Source organism: Halichoerus grypus, chromosome 5 (assembly GCF_964656455.1).
Source record: "Halichoerus grypus chromosome 5, mHalGry1.hap1.1, whole genome shotgun sequence".
Lineage (NCBI taxonomy): Eukaryota > Metazoa > Chordata > Mammalia > Carnivora > Phocidae > Halichoerus > Halichoerus grypus.
The window spans coordinates 110,721,305-110,744,907 of NC_135716.1; the positions used below are offsets into that span (position 1 = coordinate 110,721,305).

Sequence of the window (23,603 nt, forward strand, 5' to 3'; positions counted from 1 at the left end):
TTATTTGACGGAGAAAGACACAGCGAGAGAGGGAACACAAGCAGGGGGAGTGGGAGAGGGAGAAGCAGGCTTCCCGCCGAGCAGGGAGCCCGAGTGGGACTCGATCCCAGGACCCCGGGATCATGACCTGAGCCGAAGGCAGACGCTTAACGATGAGCCACCCAGGTGCCCCAATACTCAAAATAATTTATGTTATAATTCCACTGAACAGAATCTTGGACTATATACATTAACTCACCAAAAGGTATTTTTAGAGTTGGTCGCCGTAACAAAAGTATTAAAGCCCAATCAGAATATTAAGAAAGTATAGTAAAATTTTATTTTTCAGCTACTGAAGGTTAAGTTACAACCTATAAAATCTCTTTTGATAAAATTTTTAATCTCTTATTTTTAAAATATTCAAAAATATCACTGGACAACTGTACAAGTAAAAAATTAGACAGCCAAATAATTGAGTTAATTATGTTTAACTAAGATTTTCATATACCTATTAAGTAAATAGATCCCAAATAAAGGCCAGCTAGAAAAACATACCAATCAGCATTAAAAGGCAGGATAAGGCAAGATACACATGTTTGAAAGTGAAACAAAGTTCTCTGTTTTAATAACTACTTTGGGGAAAAAAATCTGAATTGAAAAAAAGTACCTCTGAAAAACAGAACTCTTAAAATAGAAAATTTTAAGTACTTTTACATATATACCCACATTATGAATGATTTTTTGCCTCAGTCAATCCACAAACTGTAAATAAGAATTTACGTCAAATATAGATTTAATGTTATGACACTTAAAATGCAGAAGAAACACTTTATTTTAAAGATAAATTTTATTTAATCCATTGAATAACCTATCTGGGTTTTCAACTAGATATATTAATTACAATACATTTAAAAACAGTATAAATATCGTAGACTCCAAACAAATATAAAAGCTGGTGCCCAGAATGCTTAAGTGATTTGCCCATAGCTGGCTAGCAGTCAAAATGGGATGGGGCTAGAAAGATTATCTTCTAAAATCACTGCCAGTCTTATATTCTTAATAACCAAATGAGTAACTGTTATGAATATTATTACTAAAAATGATGCATTTCTTTCATCAGGAAAGAAATAGATGGTTTGAAAAAAATTTCTGGGTCACTGGGGAGCTTTGAGCACCATGAAAGGAACAAATTAAAAAATCTCAAAGTTAGAAACTGCCTAACACAAACACACATTGACTATTTAAACCCTCTTTACAAGATCCCTGGTAAGTTGTTCAGCCTTTTTGAGCAGTCATATCGTTAGTGGTCAGAACAACTCCAAAAGCATGAGAGAACATGGCTGGACATCGAGGAATGCTAATTTTTTACTAACACAAAATAAAGTAGAAAACTCTTAAGTCAAAAAATAAGAATCAATCATAAAGCCTTATGTATTCATAGGTAAAACCCTCTAATCCCTTTAGTTTCAAAGCCCGAGATCACATTTTTCCCCAGTCCACGCCAGCAAATACCTTGGACTATATAGCGGAAAATGTCAGGAAACGCTCAAAACAAGCTAAAGAAGTGAAATTAAGCAGTATTCTGAAACCACCTATGGATTACAAATAAATAATATTCAGTTATCAAAACAGGCAATTTATCTTTACTCCCCCATTCTTCCTACCTTTAGCATTGCTCTTATTTCTATGGATTTACTCTAGACTACTGGCAGAGTCCAACTTCTTCCATTTCCTTGCCTTCATTAACCCCTCACTTCCTTTTCCAACACATTCGTTCTTACACAGCTTCTGTGAAATGTGCTCTCTCCCCTCAGTGGTATGCCCTAATTAAATGTTATCTTATATTTAAATTCAAAAAAGCTATTACTTTCTGTTTCCTTCAGGTATTGTTTTTTAATTCTGTAAAATGTTTAAAGTTATTTTACCTTTTCATTTGGGAACACAAGGAAAACATTCTAAATTAAAGTTGGCATCAACACCAACTAAATGTCCACACTATTCAGCATAAATCAAATGAATTACATGTTGCTCCAAGGTTCTACTGGTTCTACTGTATAGTGATGTGTGATAATAAATACTAAATTTACTCAGTCACCTTACTTTTATCTATAAAATTATATCTTTAATGCAATTTAACTAAAAATAAGTATTTTCTGTATCACAAAATGTAATTTTTTTCAGAAGTCACTATTTTATATTCAATCCTTGTTTTTCTAATTACTTTGACACAGCCTTGCATCCAAATGAAGTCCCAGTAAAGTACTTTTGGTAAAGCACCAAGGGTCACAACTATTTATAAAAAAAAAAAAAAAAAAAAAAAAAAAACAATTTTCTTCACTAAAAACCAGAATAATGACTTTGCTGTCCTAGTTTGGGCTTACTCTATAGCTCTGGTTTTCTGCCAAAGTTTCTCTAGCACTTCTGAATACCAAAGTACTACCAAAAACATTTTTAAGATCTAACACAACTGACTTTTCTCATTCTTGGATTCATACAAAACTGGAAACTTTTTTTAAGTCTCATGGAGCTTAAAAAATCAATTTGTAATTCAGAGTCAACAACATCTACCCCCAAAGTAAACAGGGATACTTTAATTTTAAAATAAATAACTTAATTATTTGGATTTGTTTCCTTGTGTTTTTTTTTTTTTTTTTAAAAAAAGATTTGTTTATTTGAGTGAGAGAGAGCAAGTGGTGGGGAAAGGGAGAGGGGGAGAGAGAGAAAATCCTCAAGCAGACTCCCCACTGAGCAAGGAGCCTGATGCGGGGCTCAATCCCAGGACCCCAAGATCATGACCTAAGCCGAAATCAAGAGTTAGCCACTCAACCAACTGAACTACCACCCAGGTGCCCCCGTTCTTTAAAAAATAGATAAAAAACTTGTATATTTGGAAAACTTACCTATTACATTTTAATTTTCAATTAAATTTTAAATTAAGCTCTCAGTGACTTCAAAATCTATACAGATAATATTTCCAATACCCTACAGCACATTATTTTACTTTTCTTCTCATGACTTTCTCTTCCACTCTATCTCAGCAACTCATTCCAATGGTCATCCCCATTGTTATTAGCAATAACTACAACATCTCCTCCTCCAATAAATTTCAAGACTCTCATTCTCAGATGGCTAACCCTGTCTGCCAACTCACAAACTCCAGTACCCCAAGGCCAGTAACTTTTTTTTAAAGTAAGCTCTACACCCAACATGGGGCTTGAACTCATGACCCGGAAATCAAGAATCACATGTTCTACTGACTGAGCCAGCCAGGTGCCCCAGGGGGAGTAACTTTTGACCCCACAGAGACCTCAATCCACTGATCCTGACAAATTACTTCTATTGCTCATCCCCCTCCTGTCTGCATTTCCATCTTGACACAGCTTGGATTCCATAAGCCATCACTGTAATCACCCCATGCAAAGAGCCTATACTGTCTTTGCCCTCTCTTGCTTTGTCAAATTTCAACCCTGGTTTTATACTTAACTCTTTACCAACCCTTCCTCATGCTGCTGGAAAAAGGTGGGGGGGGGGGGGCGGGGAAGGAAGGAAGGACAGACAGGCAGAAGAACCAACCAACCAACCAACCAACCATACTGACTGGTCACACTTTGAAATGTGTGCTTATCAACCCAAAAGGCTTAAATACTACTTAGCCTGAACCCATTCCCCATCCCATTATCCCAGCCAACTATCTTATACCCTCTTTCAGTTTAAATTCACACCACTTTCTATCCATTTCACTCTCAGCCAATAACCTTGCTTCCTACCTGAATAAAAGACACAATCAGAAGATAATTCCTCATTCTCCAACTCTATTTTTACCATGAACACCTATGTGCTTTTATTCTGCCCTCCTGCTTACTACTTTGGATACACCAGCCACAGCCTTAGTGTTTCAGCCTACCTGAAAAATGAGTGCAATTTCAGGTGTAGTTGTTTAAATGTTTAAGACCCTGAGCCTGCATATGCTTGATGTATTCCAGGAAGAGTAAGAAGCTGAATAAGCAAGCCACAGATGAATGAACAGAGGGAAGCGTAGAAGTTAAAATGGGAAGTGTATGGGGTCAGAATGCAGATTGCACAAGCCTTATCTCCCACCATAAGGACACTGGCTTTAACACTGACTGAGATGAAAACACACTGGAGGTTCTTGAGCATAAGCCTAACATGACCTGACTCAGATTATTAAACAGATCACTCTGGCTTCTATGTTGATTTAAAAAAAAAAAAAAATGATTCTGGGCAAGGGAGACTTTTGGAGAAGGCTACTGCAATAATCCATACCAGAGATCAGGTTAGCTTGGACCAGGGTAGAAGAGCAGAGTGAAAAGTGGTAAGATTTTGGATATATTCTGAAGGCAGTGGCAACAAAATTTTCTGACGTTTTCAGTGTGGGTTGTGAAAGAGAGACATCAATTTTGAGCACCATGACCTAGAAGGATAAATTTGCTTTGAACTAATCAAGCAATTAAGTAAACAAGTCTGGTCAAGGGGAAGACAAAAGTTTTGGTTTTAGGCAGTTAAGTTTGTGATATCCTTAGACATCCAAGATATGTTGAATAGGCAGTTAAACACCTTTACCTGGAATTCAACAGAAGTGGTCCTCATGAAGATATATGGTAAGACACGATCCTGAATTCAAAAAGACTGAAGTCATACCATGCATCTCTTCCAACCACAATGCTATGAAACTAGCTATCGACCATAAGAAAAAATCTGGAAAGAACACAAATATAGATAGGTTGAATAACATGCTACTAAACAATGAATGGGTCAACCAAGTTATCAGGAGGAAATAAAAAAATACATGGAGACAAATGAAAATGAAAACACAACATTCCAAATCTTTGGGATGCTGCAAAAGCTGTTCTAAGAGGAAAATTTAGAGCAATACAGGCCTACCTCAAGAAGTGAGAAAAAGCTCAAAAAAAAAAAAAAAAAAGTGAGAAAAATCTCAAACAACCTAACCTTACACCTAAAGGAGCTAGACAATGAAGAACAAACAAAATCTAAAACCAGTAAAAGGAAAGAAATAATAAAGATTAGAAAAGGAATAAATGATATAGTAACTGAAAAAACAAACAGATCAATGAAACCAGGAGCTGGTTCTCTGAAAAGATCAACAAAATAGATAAATCTTTTGCCAGACTCATCAAAGAAAAAAAAAAAAAGAGAAAGAACTCAAATTATACACAACACAGAACCAGAAATGAAAGAGAAGAAATAACAACAACACAAATACAAAGGATTATAAGAGAATATTATTAAAAATTTATGCCAACAAATTAGACAAGCTAGAAAAAAATGGATAAATTCCCAGAAACATATAACCTCCCAAAACTAAATCAGGAAGAAACAAAAAATTTGAACAGAACAATTACCACCAATGAAATTGAACTGGTAATCAAAAAACTCCCAACAAACAAAAGTCCAGGACCAGATGGTTTCACAGGTAAATTCTAACAAACATTTAAAGAAGAGTTAATACCTGTTCTTCTCAAACTATTCCAAAAAATAGAAGAGGAAGGAAACCTTCCAAATTTATTCTATGAAGACAGCATTACCCTGATAACAAAACCAGATAAAGACACTACCAAAAAAAGAGAACTATGGGCCAATATCTCTGATGAAGAGAGATGCAAAAAACCTCAACAAACTATTACCAAACCAAATCCAACAAATATATTTAAAAAATCATTCACCACGATCAAGTGCAATTTATTTCCTGGGGTGCAAGGGTGGTTCAGTATTTGCAAACCAATCAACATGATACATTCACATCAGAATAAAGGATAAAAACCATACGATCATCTCAGTAGATGCAGAAAAAACATTTGACAAAGTACAATACCCATTCATGATAAAAACCCTCAACAAAGTAGGTTTAGAGAGAACATACCTCAATATAATAAAGGCCATATATGAAAAACCCACAGCTAATATCATACTTGATGGTGAAAAACTGAGGGTTTTTCCCCGAAGATCAGGAACAAGATATAGATGTCCACTCTCACCACTTTTATTCAACATAGTACTGGAAGTCCTAGCCACAGCAATCAGACAAGAAAAAAGAATAAAAGACAACCATATTGGTAAGGAAAAAGTAAAACTGTCAACATTTGCAGATGACAGGATACCGCATATAAAAAATCCTAAAGACTCCACCAAAAACCTTTACTAGAACTGAAAAATGAATTCATTAAGGTCTCAATATACAAAATCAATATACACAAATCCATTAATTTCTATACACTAATAATGAAGCAGCAGAAAAAACAACAAAAAAAATTTTCCATTTACAGTTGCACCAAAAATAACAAAAAACCTAGGAATAAGCTTAACCAGGGAGGTAAAAGACCTGTACTCTGGAAATTATAAAACACTGATGAAAGAAACTGAAGATGACACAAATGGAAAAATATTCCATGCTTTATAATAATGCCTTTAATACAATGTTAAAATGTCCATTAATGCAATCCCTATCAAAATACCAACAGCTTTTTTCACAGAGCTGTAACAAATAATTCTAAAATTTGTATGGAACCACAAAAGACCCTGAACAGCCAAAGCAATTTTGAAAAAGAACAAAACTGAAGTATCAAAATTTCAGACTTCAAGTTATATTACAAAGCTGTAGTAATCAAACAGTATGGTACTGGCACAAAAACAGACCCACAGATAACAGAACAGAGAGCCCAGAAATATACCCACAATTATATAATGTCAATTAATCTTTAGGAGGTGGCAAGAATATGCAACAGGAAAAAGCCTCTTCAACAAATGGTGTTGGAAAAACTGGTTAGCTACATGCAAAAGAATGAAACTGGACCACTTACTTCCACCATACACAAATATAAACTCAAAATGGAATAAAGACCTAAATGTGAGACCTGAAACCATAAAAATCCTTGAAGAGAGCACAAGCAAAAATTTCTCTGACACTGGCCACAGCAACTTCTTTCTAGATATGTCTCCTGAGGCAAGGGAAACAAAATTAAAAATATACTATTGGGACTATATCAAAATAAAAAGCTTCTGCACAGTGAAGGAAACAATCAAGGAAACTAAAAGGCAACCTACTGAATGGGAAAAGATATTTGCGAATGACGTATCTGACAGAGTTTGTATCCAAAAATATATAGAGAACTTACATAACACCAAAAAATCAAATAATCCAACTAAAAATAGGCAGAAGACATGAACAGACATTTCTCCAAAGAAGACGTCCAGATGGCCAACAGACACATGAAAAGATGCTCAACGGCAATCATCAGGGAAATGCAAATCAAAGCCACAAATGAGATATCACCTCACACCTATCAAAATGGCTAAAATCAAAACACAAAAACAAGTGTTGGTGAGGACGTGGAGAAAAAGGAACCCTAGTACACCACTGGTGGGAATGCAAACCAGTACAGCCACTGTGAAAAACTGTATGGAGGTTCCTCAAAAAATTAAAGATAGAATTACCATATGATCCAGTAATTCCACTTTGGGTATTTACCCAAAGAATACAAAAACACTAATTTGAAAAGATACATGCACCCTTATGTTTATTGCAGCATTATTTGCAATAGCCAAATTATGGAAGCAGCCCAACTACCCACTGATAGATGAAAGGATAAAGAAGATGTGATATGCACGCGCGTGCGCGCACACACACCCCCCCACACACACACTGGAATATTATTCAGTCTTAAAAAAGAATGAAATTTTGCCATCTGCAACAACATGGATGAATTTAGAGGGTATAATGCCGAATGATATAAGTCAGTGAAAGACAAATACTATATGATTTCATTCATACATGGAATTTAAGAAACAAAACAAATGAACAAAGAAAAAGAGACACAAACAAAAAAACAGACTCTTTAATATAGAGAACTGATGGTTACCAGAGGGGAGGTAGGGGAAGGAAATGGGTGAAATAGGTGAAGCTCCCTGATAATGAGCTCATCATGATGTGCACTGAGTAACGTATAGAATTGTTGAATCACTATACTGCATACCTGAAAGTAATATGCCACTGTATGTTAATTATATCAGAATTAAAATTTAAAAAATTAAAAAGTGGCCATTAGAAAGAAAAACATCCGGTTAACTTCTGAATAGTTCACTATGTGCACAAAGGAAGCAAATGATGTGATTCTTTGGTAAGTCACACTCGAAGGGTTTTTTTAAGCTACAAATTTTTTTTTTAAATTATGTTAGTCACCATTCAGTACATCATTATAAGCTACAAATTTCTAAAGAACAGCACATACAAAACTTGATACAAAATATTTTCAGAAAAGTCACAAAATTTTAAAGACCTTAATCTATATACTTCTAAAATAACCAAATTCAAAAGAGCATGCGACTCTTGATCTCTGGGTCGTGAGTCTGAGCCCCACACTGGGTATAGAGATTACCAAAAAAATAATAAACTTTAAAAAAAAAAACAAGAAATGAAAAATAAAATAAAATACACAAAATTCCTCTTTTCTCTGAATACCCAAATCTAAGGTACAGCCTATGCAGTACATTTTTTTCAATTCTGTATTTTTCTTTTTATTGCACAATATACCCAACATGCAAAAGAATGTATGCAATGAATATGTAGTTTCTACTACAAAAATATTTTCAGAATTTAATACTAAAATACTAATTTTAATACCAGTATTTATTTATTTTGGCATTTACTTCACTTACCATAGAAACATCAGTTTTAATACCAGTATTTTGAAGTGTTCACAATTTAGTAACTCCTTAAAAAAAAACAGGTGAAAAAAAAATCAGTGAAACTAAAGCATTTAAAATATAGACTACGGGGGCACCTGGGTAGCTCAGTTGGTTAAAGGTAATGAGATCAAGGCCCACATACCACTCCATGCATTGTCTGCTTGAGATTCTTTCCCTCTCCCTTTCCACCCTCTACCCCTCTTCCCTGCATGCGTATGCTCTCTAAAATCTTTTTTAAAAAATTAAAATATAGACTACAAATACATTTTTATAAATATAACACTAAACATCACAAAATGGCAACTTTCATAAATATAAATTTACAAAACAATGTAAAACACACATGGTTATTTTTAACATAAACTAGCACATTTAATAAAAATATTCTAAAATAAACTGAACAGTACATACACTGATGATCACTTAATTATGACACCTGAAAATAAAATTTCATTTGACTTTTTAAAAGTAATCTTTCATTGAAAGAGCCAATAACATTTTTTTGTTGTACATATTTTTATGCAGTTTTCCAGCTGCTGATACACTTTCTGCCTGAAGAGAGCAGTGAGGAGATAGCTACAAGCTACCACCACATATTTTCCTATGATGCTTTAATCTTCAAGTAATCTCATCTCGTGAATAGCTTTTGAGAAAATCTTTTGAACTGTCTTTTAACAGGAACTAAAATCGTTTTTACTGTTAGAAAGTTATAGCTTCTACTTCAAAAAAAATTTGTAGATTGGTCTTTATCTCCTTTAGTTTCATCATGTAGAGATGGGGGTTCCAACACATTTACCTATACATCATTTTTTGTACTTTCATGTTCATATTCTCTGAATTAAATTACAATTATTCTTGCTACAGAGTTACGCTTTATCAATGATTTTCGTTTTCCTCTTGAAAAGTATGTAATTATAGAACTCTGACCTTTGTTTAATCTGAAATTCTACTGTGGAGTACATATATAACTACCTGGTTACATCTCAAGATGCAAATGATTCAGATTTTTTAGATTCCAAAATAACTGTATTATACTAACAAAAATAGTGGCACATCAATACATTAAAATAGCACATGATATATCAGACCAAACATCAATATTTCAATAACTATGCAGACTACTAATGTTTCCTGCGTTCACTTAAAGCATTTATTCAGCTTTCAGTAGACTACAAGCTCTTAAGTGCAGGATCTATTTATAATTCTTTGTATTTCCCACCTAGACTAGGGGTTTTTTGTTGTTTTTTTTTCAAGATTTGACTATTTGAGAGAGGGAGAGAGAGAGCGTGCGTGCATGAGTTGGGGGGGTGGGCAGAGGGAGAGGGACAAGCAGGCTCCCAGATGAGTGCGAAGCCCAATGCGGGGCTCCACACAGGGTTGGATCCCAGGACCCCAAGATCATGACCTGAGCCAAAGTCAAACACTTAATGGGCTGAGCCACCCACATGCCCCCCACATCCACTAGTATTATTTAGTAGCTCTTGACCCCTGAGCCTCAGGTTCCACAACTATAAAACTGGTGTAATTACAGGACTCCAAAGTGAGAACATTAAATGATATAAAGCATTCAACACAGTGCTTGGTACTGGTGTCTATTATTATTCATTTATTCAACAAGTGAAAGAGTGCTGAGCTTGGCAGTAGGGACATAATGTGAGCAAAAATATTTAGTGGGAAGGAGAGTTAATAATTAAATAATCACAATTTCTCTTTAACTTCATTGGCTAGTATTTTCAGAATAATACTCAGAATAATTAAATACTGCAGTGATGGTTAATTTTCAGTGGTCAGATTTGTATATCTGAACGTGCATCAACATACAGGTTTTATGTCTTTAAGCAAACTCAACATATAGATGCCATGTTTACAAGACACTTAAATTACAAGATAACTGTTCTCTGTAGACCTTTAAAATAAATTTTTAAAATACCTTTAAAATGATTCTACTGATCCAAAATAAATTTACATACTATCAGGACATATCCGTTCTATGAAACAACGTTCAAAGCAAGGACTACACCTGTAAATTATCTAACATCTTCTTTAATTTTACAATTTCTGACAATACCATAGCATCTATATTGATGATCCATCTTCCCACCTGTCCCTCTCATTTCACAGTTCTTTGTAATTTGAGGATCCTACTGATTTTCACTTGCTTCACATTAGCCTCTTGTTTAGCACTGCTCTGCTTCCCAAATCTCAAACTTGAGCTCAGGGTCATTCAGTGGTTACTTAAGGGTAAAGCTGAGACTACAGAATAGGATTAACTACTTTTTTTTTTTTTTTAAGATTTTATTTATTTATTTGACAGAGAGAGCACAAGCAGAGGGAACAGTAGAGGAAGAGGGAGAAGTGGACTCCCCACCAAGCAGGCAGCCCAATGTGGGGCTCGATCCCAGGATCCTGGGATCATGACCTGAGCTGAAGGCAGACGCTTAACCAACTGAGCCACCCAGTGCCCCAGGATTAACTACTTTAAATCTAGTTTTATGTTATACTCTTTTGCCCTGGCTCAAATTCTCTGGTCATCAACTTTCATCCCTGTCCCTGCTACCTTCTATCCTGGACAACTTCCTGCCAATGTTCCTCTACCCTCACACCAATAATACAGTATCAATCCCCTGGAGCAGACATTTTCTCCTCTGTCCTCAGACCAAAGAACATGATTAACAAACGGTAGAGTCAAGAGCAGAACCAGTCCCTATATATACGCATTCAAATGTTTAATATGAACATTCTCCAGAACAGTACTAAGCATCCCTTTGCATAATCTCTGATTTCTTGGCTTTCTTCCCCCTGAGTTCATTTTCCTTTTTATCCTAGCCTCTTTCCCTTTCCCCCATTTCAGACTCTTAAATCTAAAATTGTGAGCACAATTTAAGTATGAAATCTAATCACAGATCATATGTCTAGAAGGGATATCAAAGGTCAGCCTCTCTATTTACAGATGAGAAAACTGAAGCCAAGATTATGCTATTTGTCCAAGGGAATAGAGCTGAGTAACAGCTGAATTAAGGATACAGATGTTTTAGTTGTTCCTGTTTTCTTCCTTCAAATTAGTACACTTAGGGGGCACCTGGATGGCTCAGTTCATTGAGCGACTGATTCTTTTTTTTTTTTTTTTTAATCTTTTATTTATTTATTTGACAGAGAGAGACACAGCGAGAGAGGTAACACAAGCAGGGGGAGTGGGAGAGGGAGAAGCAGGCTTCCCGCTGAGCAGGGAGCCCGATGCGGGGCTCGATCCCAGGCCCCCGGGATCACGACCTGAGCCGAAGGCAGACGCTTAACGACTGAGCCACCCAGGCTCCCGGAGCAACTGATTCTTGATTTCGGCTCGGTCATGATCTCAGGTCACGAGATCAAGCCACATCAGCTCTGTGTAGGGCTCCTCACTCAGAGGATAATCTCCTTGAGAGTCTCTCTCTCTCCCTCTCCCTTTGCCCCCACCCCCACACTCTAAAATAAATAAATCTTAAAAAAAAAAAAAATGAGTACACTTAATTAAGTAAATGCTCAAAGACTATATTATTTAGAGAGCAAATGGGCTTCCTGGCCCTAATCTAATCTGAAGAATTACTTAGTTGTTGGTATATTCATGGGAATAACTCCAAAGAGTGACCTCATATTATTCTTAGCATATAATTATGGTTTAAGTACTGAAATAATTTAGCTATATCTATATATGCTCTATTATATTTGGAAGAAGCAGAACTGGCCCAGACTGAACTTTTATGGCTTATTTTCTAAATAGTATGGGAAAATCTTAATCCGTAGAATCAAGAAATTATAATTGTTAATATTAAAGTAAATTTTTATATGGTACAAAAGTAGTGTACATTAACCTACTCAGAAGAGTCTCTAAGATCCAAAAGCAGGAATATTCAGAAAACATACATGACTTAGCTATTTATTCTTTCTTGTATGTAATGCAATTATATTATTGCTGGTAGGCACTGAGTAAAAGGTAAATGGTCAAGTAAATGAATTCTCTTGCATGTTAACATAAAATAGGTACTATTAATACCACTTTAAATTTACATGGCCACCTTGCCCTTTTCATATTGATTCTATAGGATTCTTACTTCAACCTCAAAAAAACTGGCTTATGAGCAGGTGGGGTAGTTAATACTAGCTTTCATTCCCATATACCATCACTGTGCATAGTACTCTGAATGAATAATACATAACTTCAGACTTTTTAAAAAAAACTTCCTATTAAGATTGATCCTTTTTTACTCCTAAAAGAGCACTGGAGTAAACCTTATACTGCACATGAAGATGTACTAACAAGTATTGTATCTGTGAGATAAATTTAAAGAGGAACTATTAAAATTCTTACCTAGACTTTTAATGTCTACAGCAAAATGACTGTCAACAGAAAAGGAATGACTTGTACTTGTTAATGTAAATTACGTCATATATTTAGAATAACAATTAAAAGAGGGTTAGCAGCTAAGAAAAGTTGGAAATAAGGCAAACAAAAAACTTTCAGGTTAGCACTCTTGTTTTTCTGGTAGATTTGTATTCAAATGGAATAGATTGAAATTTTACATACAAATACTTTCCCTTTTTTTTTCTTTCAATTTATTTCTCTACTTCCGAAAAGGATTGAGGAAAATGACCAACAGTTATTCAGAATTAGACTGTTTATTCACAGGTGGCAAGGAAATACAATAAAGTGCTAAAAAGATATTATAAATGGATAGCAGTCTGCTACTTTTTGTTGTATTCCCAGCTCAGAGGTAAAATCTGTTTTGAATCTCAATTTCTCTTGAGTTTTACTATGCCTTCATTTAAGCACAGAACACAATTACAGGCTTGTATGACTTATTAAATTGATTAAATTTTTTTGAGAATTGTTATTTTATCCCATAATTAATGGTCCATTAGTTTCCTGAATTTTCCTCTTAAAAATTCTTAATCATTTCAGCCGTCAATACTGTCTTCCTTTCTGATGGTATTAATACCAAATGACTATTGACAGGTTGGTAGTGCTGAAGATTGGGTCTAAAGTGTGCGGTCACTAAAATATTCAGAGAGTAGTATTCAGCAAGTGACTGTCTGAGATTTTTAGCCAAAATCTCCTATATAGGCCTACTTAAACTGAGGCCTATCTAACTGCTTATATAGAAATTAAGAAGTCTGTTCTACAATATGGAGAGACACCTACAACAAAAGAGTGGAAGCTTCAGCTACTTATTGGTTATGTACCTCTTCTACTGTAGCACTTATTTGGGAGTGATTCTATGGTAACACAGGTAAGATTATTAATAACAGGCATCAGAAGAAGTGATCATCAGGATTATGAATTTTTTTTCACAGTTCTACCTTAAACCACTGTTTGCTCTTGGAAACAGTCTGGAAACTTTATTACGTAGAAACTTGTTGAAGAGATTTAATAAGCTGCTTCTTTAAATTAGAAGGATTTGGGGGCACCTGGGTGGCTCAGTCAGTTGGACATCTGCCTTTGGCTCAGGTCATGATCCCAGGGTCCTGGGACTGGGCCCTATGTCGGGCTCCCTGCTCAGTGGAGAGCCTGCTTCTCCCTCTCCCTGCCGCTGCCCCTGCTTGTGTGCTCTGTCAAATAAATAAATAAAATCTTTAAAAATAAATAAATAAAATAAATTAGGAGGATTTAGAATTAAAAGATCCTGAGAGACCTGACTTGTAGGGCCCCCAGGGTTCATGAGTGAGGATGTATAAAGATACTTCAAGGGATGTACACTCCAGTGCCCCCAAAGCATGGAGGAACTTTATGTGCATTATCTCATTTAACCCACAAACCTATGAAGTCAGTGGTATTATCCTTATTTTGTATAGAGAGGAATGGGTTCTCAGAAGTTGAGCGGTTTGTGAGGGGTACAAAGTTGGGAGCCTTTCCATTTGACACTGCAGAAAAGACAAAAGCATTAATGATTTGTATTTGTATTCAGACTCAGGCTGGTACGATGTGCATTAGTATTATTGGTATTATGGCTAATAGAGGTTTACTCATTTCTCCTTGCTAAATCGTCCCGAGTTCAGTAAAATCATAAACTGTGAAGAACTGCAGTACTTTAGGGAAGTGTGAAATGAAGAGATTTAGAAGAGTTACAAATTTTGATGATTCAATGGCTGCCTTTTGGAAAGCAAACCTCAGTATGTGTCTGAATCATCAATTATTTCCTGTCAATGTGACTGTATGAATTAGAGAAAACCTGAGTCAAAATTAAACTTCCCATAAGAAGAAATATTATTTCTGGGATTTTTCAAAATTGCTATATAAATCTCAGCACTCCCCAGGAATTTCTGAATGGCTAAATTCTGTGTAATGTTGTGTCCGCCTAACTTGGGAAGTTCATTCTCCTTCATAAAACTGCTAAAAGCTGAAAGATACAATATCCAAATCTTAGCATGGATTCGGGCCCTAAACCTAATACTGTAATTCTTGGTAATAGTCAACTCTATAAAAGTATTGACACTCTCACTTTTCTATGAATATAGCTGACTGCATTTCTGTTTTTAAATTTAAATTTTTTAATTACTAAAAATTCATATATCTCACAGTCTAATGATCATCACTGTTATCAATAAAAAAATGTAAGGACCTATTCATATTAAATTTTTTAACATGAGGTTCCCACTGTAGAGACACTTCCAAGTTTCCAAGTTATAAAGCATGGGGAATAGTTCTGAGGCTATCTGGGGTACAAAGCAGGAAGAGTGAACAGCCAAGGCAAACTGGGAGAAATGGCCCCTGGATAAACTGCCTGGGTTTGTTACCTGACCTGGCAGTTGAGTAGTCTAAGACATGGGGTTCCTGGACTTTTGAATTTCATGGACCACTACAATTTCAGATTAGATTTGGGAAATGACAAAAGACTGTCAACACTGTGTTTGTTTTATGTCTTTACTTTAAAAAATAAAATCCATAAATTACTGCCTTCACTTAACATCATTTTATAAAAGAAATAATTTAATACAATCCCCCAAAAGAAAATATAATTTCAGAGTAAGAGTCCTTTAAATTAGTATTAGCAACTTATATTTAAAAAAAAAATCACCATGTATTATTCTTCTCATTTTATGCAATTATTTGTGAAATGTTTGTTGTGAGACCAGCATTTGAGAATCAACAGTCCAAAGCAAAGATTCCCAAACATGATCGTTAGTTAAGAAGCACCTAGGGAGTTTTAAAAATAACAAAACCCGGGACTCAACCCCAGAACTACTGAATCAATCTCTGGAGTTACGTACCCAGGAATTTTCATGTACAGTTGGATTTGGGAACATCGGTCCAAAATATATATAAATAAGTACAATTTTTTTTAAGATTTTATTTTTACTCCAGAAAACCAATATTGCACTATATGCTAAGTAAAATTTAAATTAAAAAAAAAAAGATTTTATTTTTAAGTAATCTCAACACCCAACTTGGGACTCAAACCTACAACCCCGAGATCAAGGGACGCATGCTCCACCAACTGAGCCAGCCAAGTGCTTCATAAACAAGTATAATTTAGGCAGTTCTTCATAACAGTTATGTCCAATCTGGCTGATGCAGGCAACAAAAGCTCCAGGAAGAAATCCTTTGGGAAGTCGGTGGAAGTGCTGCTTGGAATTCAGTTATGTTTATATGGCAGATGTACTAAGAACAGTACATCTAACTTACCTCAGTGGGTGAGGTGTACTAAAAACAATAGTATGCCAGGAGCTAGAGTGTTGGCAGGAACTAGGAAAGGGTAGTAGGGCCATGGTTCTCCAGGGGGATTAAAACACTCAACGCAGGCAAAATAACCAAGAAGAAACTAAGGCAAAAATACAGGTTTTTCACTGGGACCACCGTGGCATATAGTATTGTTACTTAGAGTTACCATCTCAGCAAATCCCAAGTTTGGAAAATGTCATTTGTTTTAAGCCCTGTGATTTTAAGCTCCCTAAGGATTAACTAAGAAAGTGCTTGACACAGTGTTTATGCATAGGAAATGTTCAATATATATGCACTGAGTAAAGTCAATTTTTACTTTAAAACATTTTTTAAAACTGTATTTTTCTTCCACACTTGGAAAAGGTTTTGAGATTCTGGGAAATGTACACAATTTAAAACAAGATAGGGTAACAGGTTTAATGTATCACACTCATGAGTTCAGAACAAGGACCTTTTCCTTGTGGAAAAAAACATTCACAATAAAAGTAAGTAATACACAGATCTTTCTCAGTTATCAAGAGTTGTAGAAAAGAACAAAATTGTTTATAATTTTGTAAGACCCTAATAAGTGACTCTGCAACACAGTTAACATTAAGTTTTTATATCAGGTTTACTTTCCAAACATTTTTCTTCAACTGATATCTATATTAATGTGAATTTTTTTCAGTATATACCAGTTCATTTTGGGAGACCTGGCTGGCAGATGAAAGTTAATCCAAGATTGAACATTTGCCACCAGCAGTATGTGTAGGACATAGAATAGCAGAGCAGTCTAGAATTCAGATCCTGAAGCCAGACCATCTGGATCTGAGTCCCAATCCCACCTCTTACTGGCTTTTGCATATTGTTCAAACTACTGAGTCTCTGTGTCTCATTTTCCTTATCTGTAAAGTAGGGAATAATAATAATACCTACCTCTTACGGTTTTTATTAAAAGTAAATGGGTATGTGTAAAACATATATGGTAAGTGTTCAATATGTTGCTTTGACTAATTTGGAACAAGTACTGATTCCAGTTTTACAGACCTTTCTGACTTTTTTTTTTAATATTTATTTATTTATTTATTTGAGAGAGAGAGAGAGAGAGTACACAAGCCAGGAGGAGGGGAGGAGGGAGAGAAAGGGGAAGTGGAGTACCCGCTGAGCCCAGAGCCAGAAGCAATGCAGAGCTCCATCTCACAACCCTGAGATCATGACCTGAGCCGAAATCAACAGTAGGATGCTTAAACAACTGAGCCACCCAGGCACCCCACTTTTTGACTTCTTTTTAACTGAATAAGGATATTATTTTAATTCTCATGAAGTTATCACATACACAATGATATAACAATTAAGTTGTATCAAACACTCAATACATCAAAACTCCTGATCTCATTTTAAGCAAACTGATTTTTTTTTTTAAAAGGTGGCATGTGCTCCAACTTCCGGTCAATTTAAACATTCTACCAGATGAGATTAATAGTGGGCAAAGCAAGCTAACATGGCCCTGAACACCTGTAAGCGTTTTTATTGGATATGCCAAAATGCAAGTCCTCAATGGACTTGAGAATCTTTTGACTTTTAACTTTTTAAATGAGCTATGTGTTGTCATCTATGGCATAAAGTTTTGAGAAGGAATGACTGTCCTTCCTTAGGATTAAATATAGATTAGATCATTCAGTGATCTTATGTTGTGACTACATAATTTTTTTTAAAATTTATATATGTATATATAAATATACATATATAAATATATATGTAAAAACAGAATGCTTTCTTTACAGACTAGTATTTGAGTTTATGTTAGTCAAATTTTTTAACTATAAGCAAACTGAGTTACATTTTTCTACTTATTTTTATTCTTGCTAATGTCAAGGTATAATACATAGACGCTATAAAAATTAAATATAAAGACTACGTAGAAACTTTATCTCTTAATAGCAAGTATCAGTTAATACTGAATGTTGACCCATCTTGTGGCTTTATACTGAACATAGAAAAGATGCATTCAGGGTCATTAAGAAAGACTATTGCTCAGTCATTATACATGTGTATGTATATGCAATTTCTTTTTTTTATAATTTGGATATTTTTGTTTTTTTTTTTTTAAGATTTTATTTATTTATCTGTCAGAGAGAGAGAGCATAAGCAGGGGGAGTGGCAGGCAGAGGGAGAAGCAGGCTCCCTGCTGAGCAAGGAGCCCGATTCGATTCGGAACTCGATCCCAGGACTCTGGGATAATTTGAGCAGAAGGCAGACAGTTAACCGAATGAGCCACCCAGGTGCCCCTGTATATGCAATTTCTTTGAAGAAATTCAGAGTTTTTTAAATTACAAAAACTAAATGGACAAATTAATTGCTTTAAGAAGAACTCACTAGCAAATTTCTTTGAGAATAAGTTGTTTTCATTTATTTCAGCTCAGTAAAAATCTATCAATGTCCTGCTATCATATTAAAGATATATTCATCCAGTTCACTTAAAATGATTTAAAGTTTACAAAGCTTAAGCTTATATCCCACTTTTTCTGAAAATCTAAATTACTATATACAGGTTAGATTTATGCCAGACTTGAAGGTAGATGAACAATCTTTATTAAACGTTCAACAATCTACAGAGTGCATGGGTGGTTCAGTCTGTTAAGCATCGGACTCCTGATATCAGCTCAGGTCTTGATCTCAGAGTCGTGAGTTCAAGCCCCACAGTGGGCTCCATGCTGGGCATGGAGTGTACTTAAAAAAAAGTTCAACAGTCCACCATATGGTTCTCAACTGGGGTCAATTTCGACCCCTCCCCACCCAGGGGACATTTGACAGCTGGGGTCAATTTCAACCCCTCCCCACCCAGGGGACATTTGACAATGTCTGGAGATATTTTTGGATGTCTCAATGGTGAGAAGCGGGAGGGGGAATTGCTATTGGTATCCTGTGGGGAGAGGCCAGGGATGCTGTTAAACCTCTTATGGTACACAGGACAGCTCCTACTCTGCCTCAACAAAAAATTATCCAGCCCAAATGTCAATAGAGCCAAGTTTGAGAAACCTAGTCCATGCTTCTTCTAGAAGATACGCTGGTAATCTTAAGATTGGAAACCCAGAAATTATATGAAAACTCGTAAGAGAACAGCAATGAATGCTCTAAAGTGACCTGGGTGCAAAGGACACATGAGAGAAACAGGGTGTCCCCTTTATGAGCCCTCACAGGTTTAAAACACACATAAATGAGAAAAAGCCAAGAGAGTTTTAAATTAAACTTTAAAGAACGGAAAAATGGGGGTGATGAGATTCTGGGTCAGATGTTAAAGAGAAGCTGACAGCAGCCAAAACTTAGAATTGGAAATGTTCATTAAAAAATGAAAACCAGTAGTAAGGGAGATGTTTATCTCCATGATAAATATTTTTAGTACAAGGAAATAGAATCTGAGAATTCAACAATTTCAAAATTGTAACATATCCAGAGATATACCATTTAATGTTTCTGCCTCAGGATAAAGGCAACAGGGGATGTTAAAAACAAGACAGCTCAAAATGGATTTGCTTATGCTAAGTCACACATAACCAAACTGAGACTTAATTACAGTTTTGGCTCTCCCAGAAATGAAATCTTAAACTGATCAGGAGTCACCTGATCAGCATTAGTTAGATAATCTTCCTGATAGACCCGTCATCCCCTAAAGGAAAGTAACCTTGCAATAACCAATATGCTAACTTCCTTGCTCCTCCTCCCTTCTGCCTATAAACGTCCCATTTTGTAGCTCCTCGGAGGTCCTTTTCTATCTGCTAGACTGGATCCTGCCTGACTCATGAACTGTTGAAAAAAAGCCAGTAAAATCTTTTAAATTTACTCAGTATTTGAACTGAACTCTTTGGATTCCCAAACATTCTTCAATGTACTAAATGAATAATCTTAATACAGTTAGCACTGTGGAGGAAGTCAGTTAGTTACTGCTGGAGAGAACCTAACCACTACCTCTTTTCATAAGTCTTAGAGGTAAGCAAGCCAATGTAAAATAAGTCCCCATTTCTGATAAAACATCAATGGGGAGAGGGTCAATGTTAAATAGCCTTACTTGGTCTATCACAGTAATCATTCCCTTGCAAGCATCCTCAGTTCCTTTGCCCTTCTCTTGCTTTGTTGTACTTCTGATAAAATCCAACCCTGGTTACATACAGTTGTCTAACTCCTCCATAGGCCTATCACGTCAGCTGAACAGAGCTGGAGAAAAACAGCCATCCATATTACTTGGTCTCACTTTTAAATTTTTGACCACAAAACTCAGGAGGGCCTTCAGGGGTGACCTTTAATCCTACATTTTCCTGGTCTGTTCACTCTCCTACTCTTCACAATTTGCCACTTCCTCGTGCTCATGAAACCTCCAACGCCATCTTTCCTCATTCTCAACTACTAATTTAGATTCTATTTTCACTAGGAAAATTGAAGCAATCTATTATTACCTCATCTTCACATTATTAAACTATCTGCCTGTGCTCTACCTTCTTCTCTGCTCCTTTGGTCCCTGCTCCTAAGATCAATTCCTTCATTTGTGCATGGACCCCATGCCATTTCTTACTTAAGTACATTCTAAAATTGTACCCTCTTCCACATTATCAATTCCCCAATCCTCTAGATCTTTCCTATTCATCATAAACATACATCCCATTAATATCCATGTTAAAAAAAAAGACAAAAACCAAGAAAGTCGGTTACTCCATTCCCCTACCTAGTCCCACTTTATTTTTCTTTTCTTAGCAAATTCCTCCAAAGAGCTGTTTATGTACTTGCTGTTTCTACTTCTCGCACCTCCCATTTACTTTTTTTTCTCACACCCAAATCCATTACTATGTATTTTCTACAAACATGGAAATTCTCCTACATGAAAATATAGCCATCAAAATCTGATAGTTAACAATGATGCAATACTGCCATCTAATTCTCAGACCTCATTCAAGTTTTGTCAATTGGTCCAACAATGTCCTTTAAAACAACAGGACCAAGTCTAGAATGATATGTGACAATACTGTCATGTTTCTTTAGTGTTCTTCAATCTGTAACAGTTCCTTAGTCTTTTCTTATCTTTAATGACCTTGACACTTTTGAAGGTTTCAAGCCAGTTATTTTGTATAATGACATCAATTCTGAGTTTGTTTGATCTTTCCCCATGATTCAGATTAAGCATCTTTCACAGGAAATGATGCAGTCTCCTCATTGCCTTCAGTCAGGTGGCACATGACTTCAATTAGTCCCATTACTGGTGATGCTAACTGATCACTTGATTAAGGTGATAACTACCAAGGCTCTCCAGTGTAAAGTACTCTTTTTCCCTTTGTGATTAACTGTGAAACTATGAATTATCTTTTTCATCAAACTTTCAATGTATTCATTTATTTTTGTCAGTACTCATGGGTTCCCATTTTATTCCATAGATTATCATTCAAAACATCATTATTTAGTTTGATTTTTTTTTTAAAGATTTTATTTATTTATTTGACAGAGAGAAAGAGAGAGAGGGAACACAAGCAGGGGGAGTGGGAGAGGGTGAAGCAGGCTTCCCGCTGAGCAGGGAGCCCGATGCGGGGCTCAATCCCAGGACACTGGGATCATGACCTGAGCTGAAGGCAGACGCTTAACGACTGAGCCACCCAGGCGCCCCTATTTATTTTGATTTTTAAACTGTCCCATTATTTGGCCAGTGGGAGCTCCTTTAAGCTGGGATCTGTTTGACATGTCCTCACCATACTTTGAGCACTTCCTTACCTGTAGAACAATGTAGTTCAGGCTCATCTTGTACTTTCCCTGCCCCAGCCCTGGAATTAGCTATTTCTCCAGGGAGCTCTGGTTGCTTTTAATGGAGAAAGATATTTCAGATTCTGATCAAGGAGGTTAGAGTAGAGCTTGGGAGTTTGTTTTCTTGTTACTGCCTTTAAATTCCCAAGATGATTCTAATGGTCACCAAGTTAGTTTTAAGGTCTGCTAATTAACAATGTTTCTCAGCCAGGGGTAAGAGCCACAATCACCAGTAAAGTTTTATAAAACTCCAGATGGCTGACCAACCTACACCCCCACAACTTAATAAATCAGATCTCCAGGCCAAACTGGCCAAATAATCAAAAGCTGAGTGAAACTAGAGAGGAACTGTTGTTGTTCAAGTGTATGAAATCCACAAAATAAAGAATATCTTCTGGACTATCAGAAGTTGAATGCAGAAACAGATCAACATTTTACCTAACCAAGAAACAATTAGGATAGAGGAAAAGAAAAAAGGAAAAAAAAAAAAAAAACATATCTAGGTACTCGACCTAGATAATATAGTCAAAATACTAAGAAAAACAAAAATGTGACTTCAGTTAACAACTAACGTTATATCTACAAAAGAATAAGTAAAAAGTAAATAAACACTACTGCAGCATTTGTTACCTCGCATCACTAAAAAAGAACATTGCCATTAGTCTTCTTAGAATAGATCTGAAGAACAAAGTTATCTTAGTTCCAGACATTAACTAAATTCTGCAGTAAAATTCAAAATTCAAAAGGTCATGTATGAATTATACGGAAGTTTTCATTATTTTTAAGTATCTCCTAGACCCCACCTTTCCTTGCCTTTCATAGCCGAAACTACTGAGATCGAACAACATGAAGTTTCTACTTGACAATGACAAGCACTGCCATCATGGTCAGAGCTAAAGGAAGAAAGCCAAGTGGAGTGCCACTTAGCTGAAAAGTTTCTTAAACATAAAAGAGAGCATAGCTAACATTTACACTTGGATTTTAAGTTTCTCTAATTAAATGCCAAAAATCAAACATCTGTATCTTCTTAGCTTTGCAATTAAATTTCTTTTTTTCTCAATACAATACCACTGCCATCAATACTGGTTTTTATTTATATTTTACTAATACATACCACCACAGCAAATTAAGGTGAACCTTAATAACTGAAGCCAAAAGACATTTCTCCAAAGAAGATATGTAAATGCACATAAAAAGATGCTCAACATCATTTGTCAATAAAGTAAATGCAAATCAAAACCACAATGAGATATCACTTCATACCCACTATGATGGCTATAATCAAAAAGTCACATGATACCAAGTTTTGACAAGGATGTGAAGAAATCAGAATCCTATTTTGCTGGTGGGAATGTAAAATGCAAAAACGGTTTGGGAGTTCCTCAAACAGTTAAACACAGAGTTACCATATGACCCAGCAATTCCACTAAGTATATGCCCAAGAGAAATA

General features: G+C 35.7%; 1 protein-coding gene across 2 annotated transcripts in view; it reads right to left on the minus strand.

Annotated features, from left to right (window-relative positions):
* Positions 1–23,603, minus strand: part of FNBP1L (formin binding protein 1 like) — a 100,924-nt gene that overhangs the window by 61,748 nt on the left and 15,573 nt on the right. Inside the window, exon 1 of one of the 2 annotated variants that reach the window (XM_078072741.1) lies at positions 1,644–1,667. The exons of the other annotated variant lie outside the window; for it this stretch is intronic. Within the exon in view, the coding sequence (XP_077928867.1) occupies positions 1,644–1,652 (9 nt within the window). The 5' untranslated portion in view covers positions 1,653–1,667. Of the gene's footprint in view, positions 1–1,643; positions 1,668–23,603 lie in introns of those variants that run through there. 2 annotated transcript variants of the gene reach the window in all.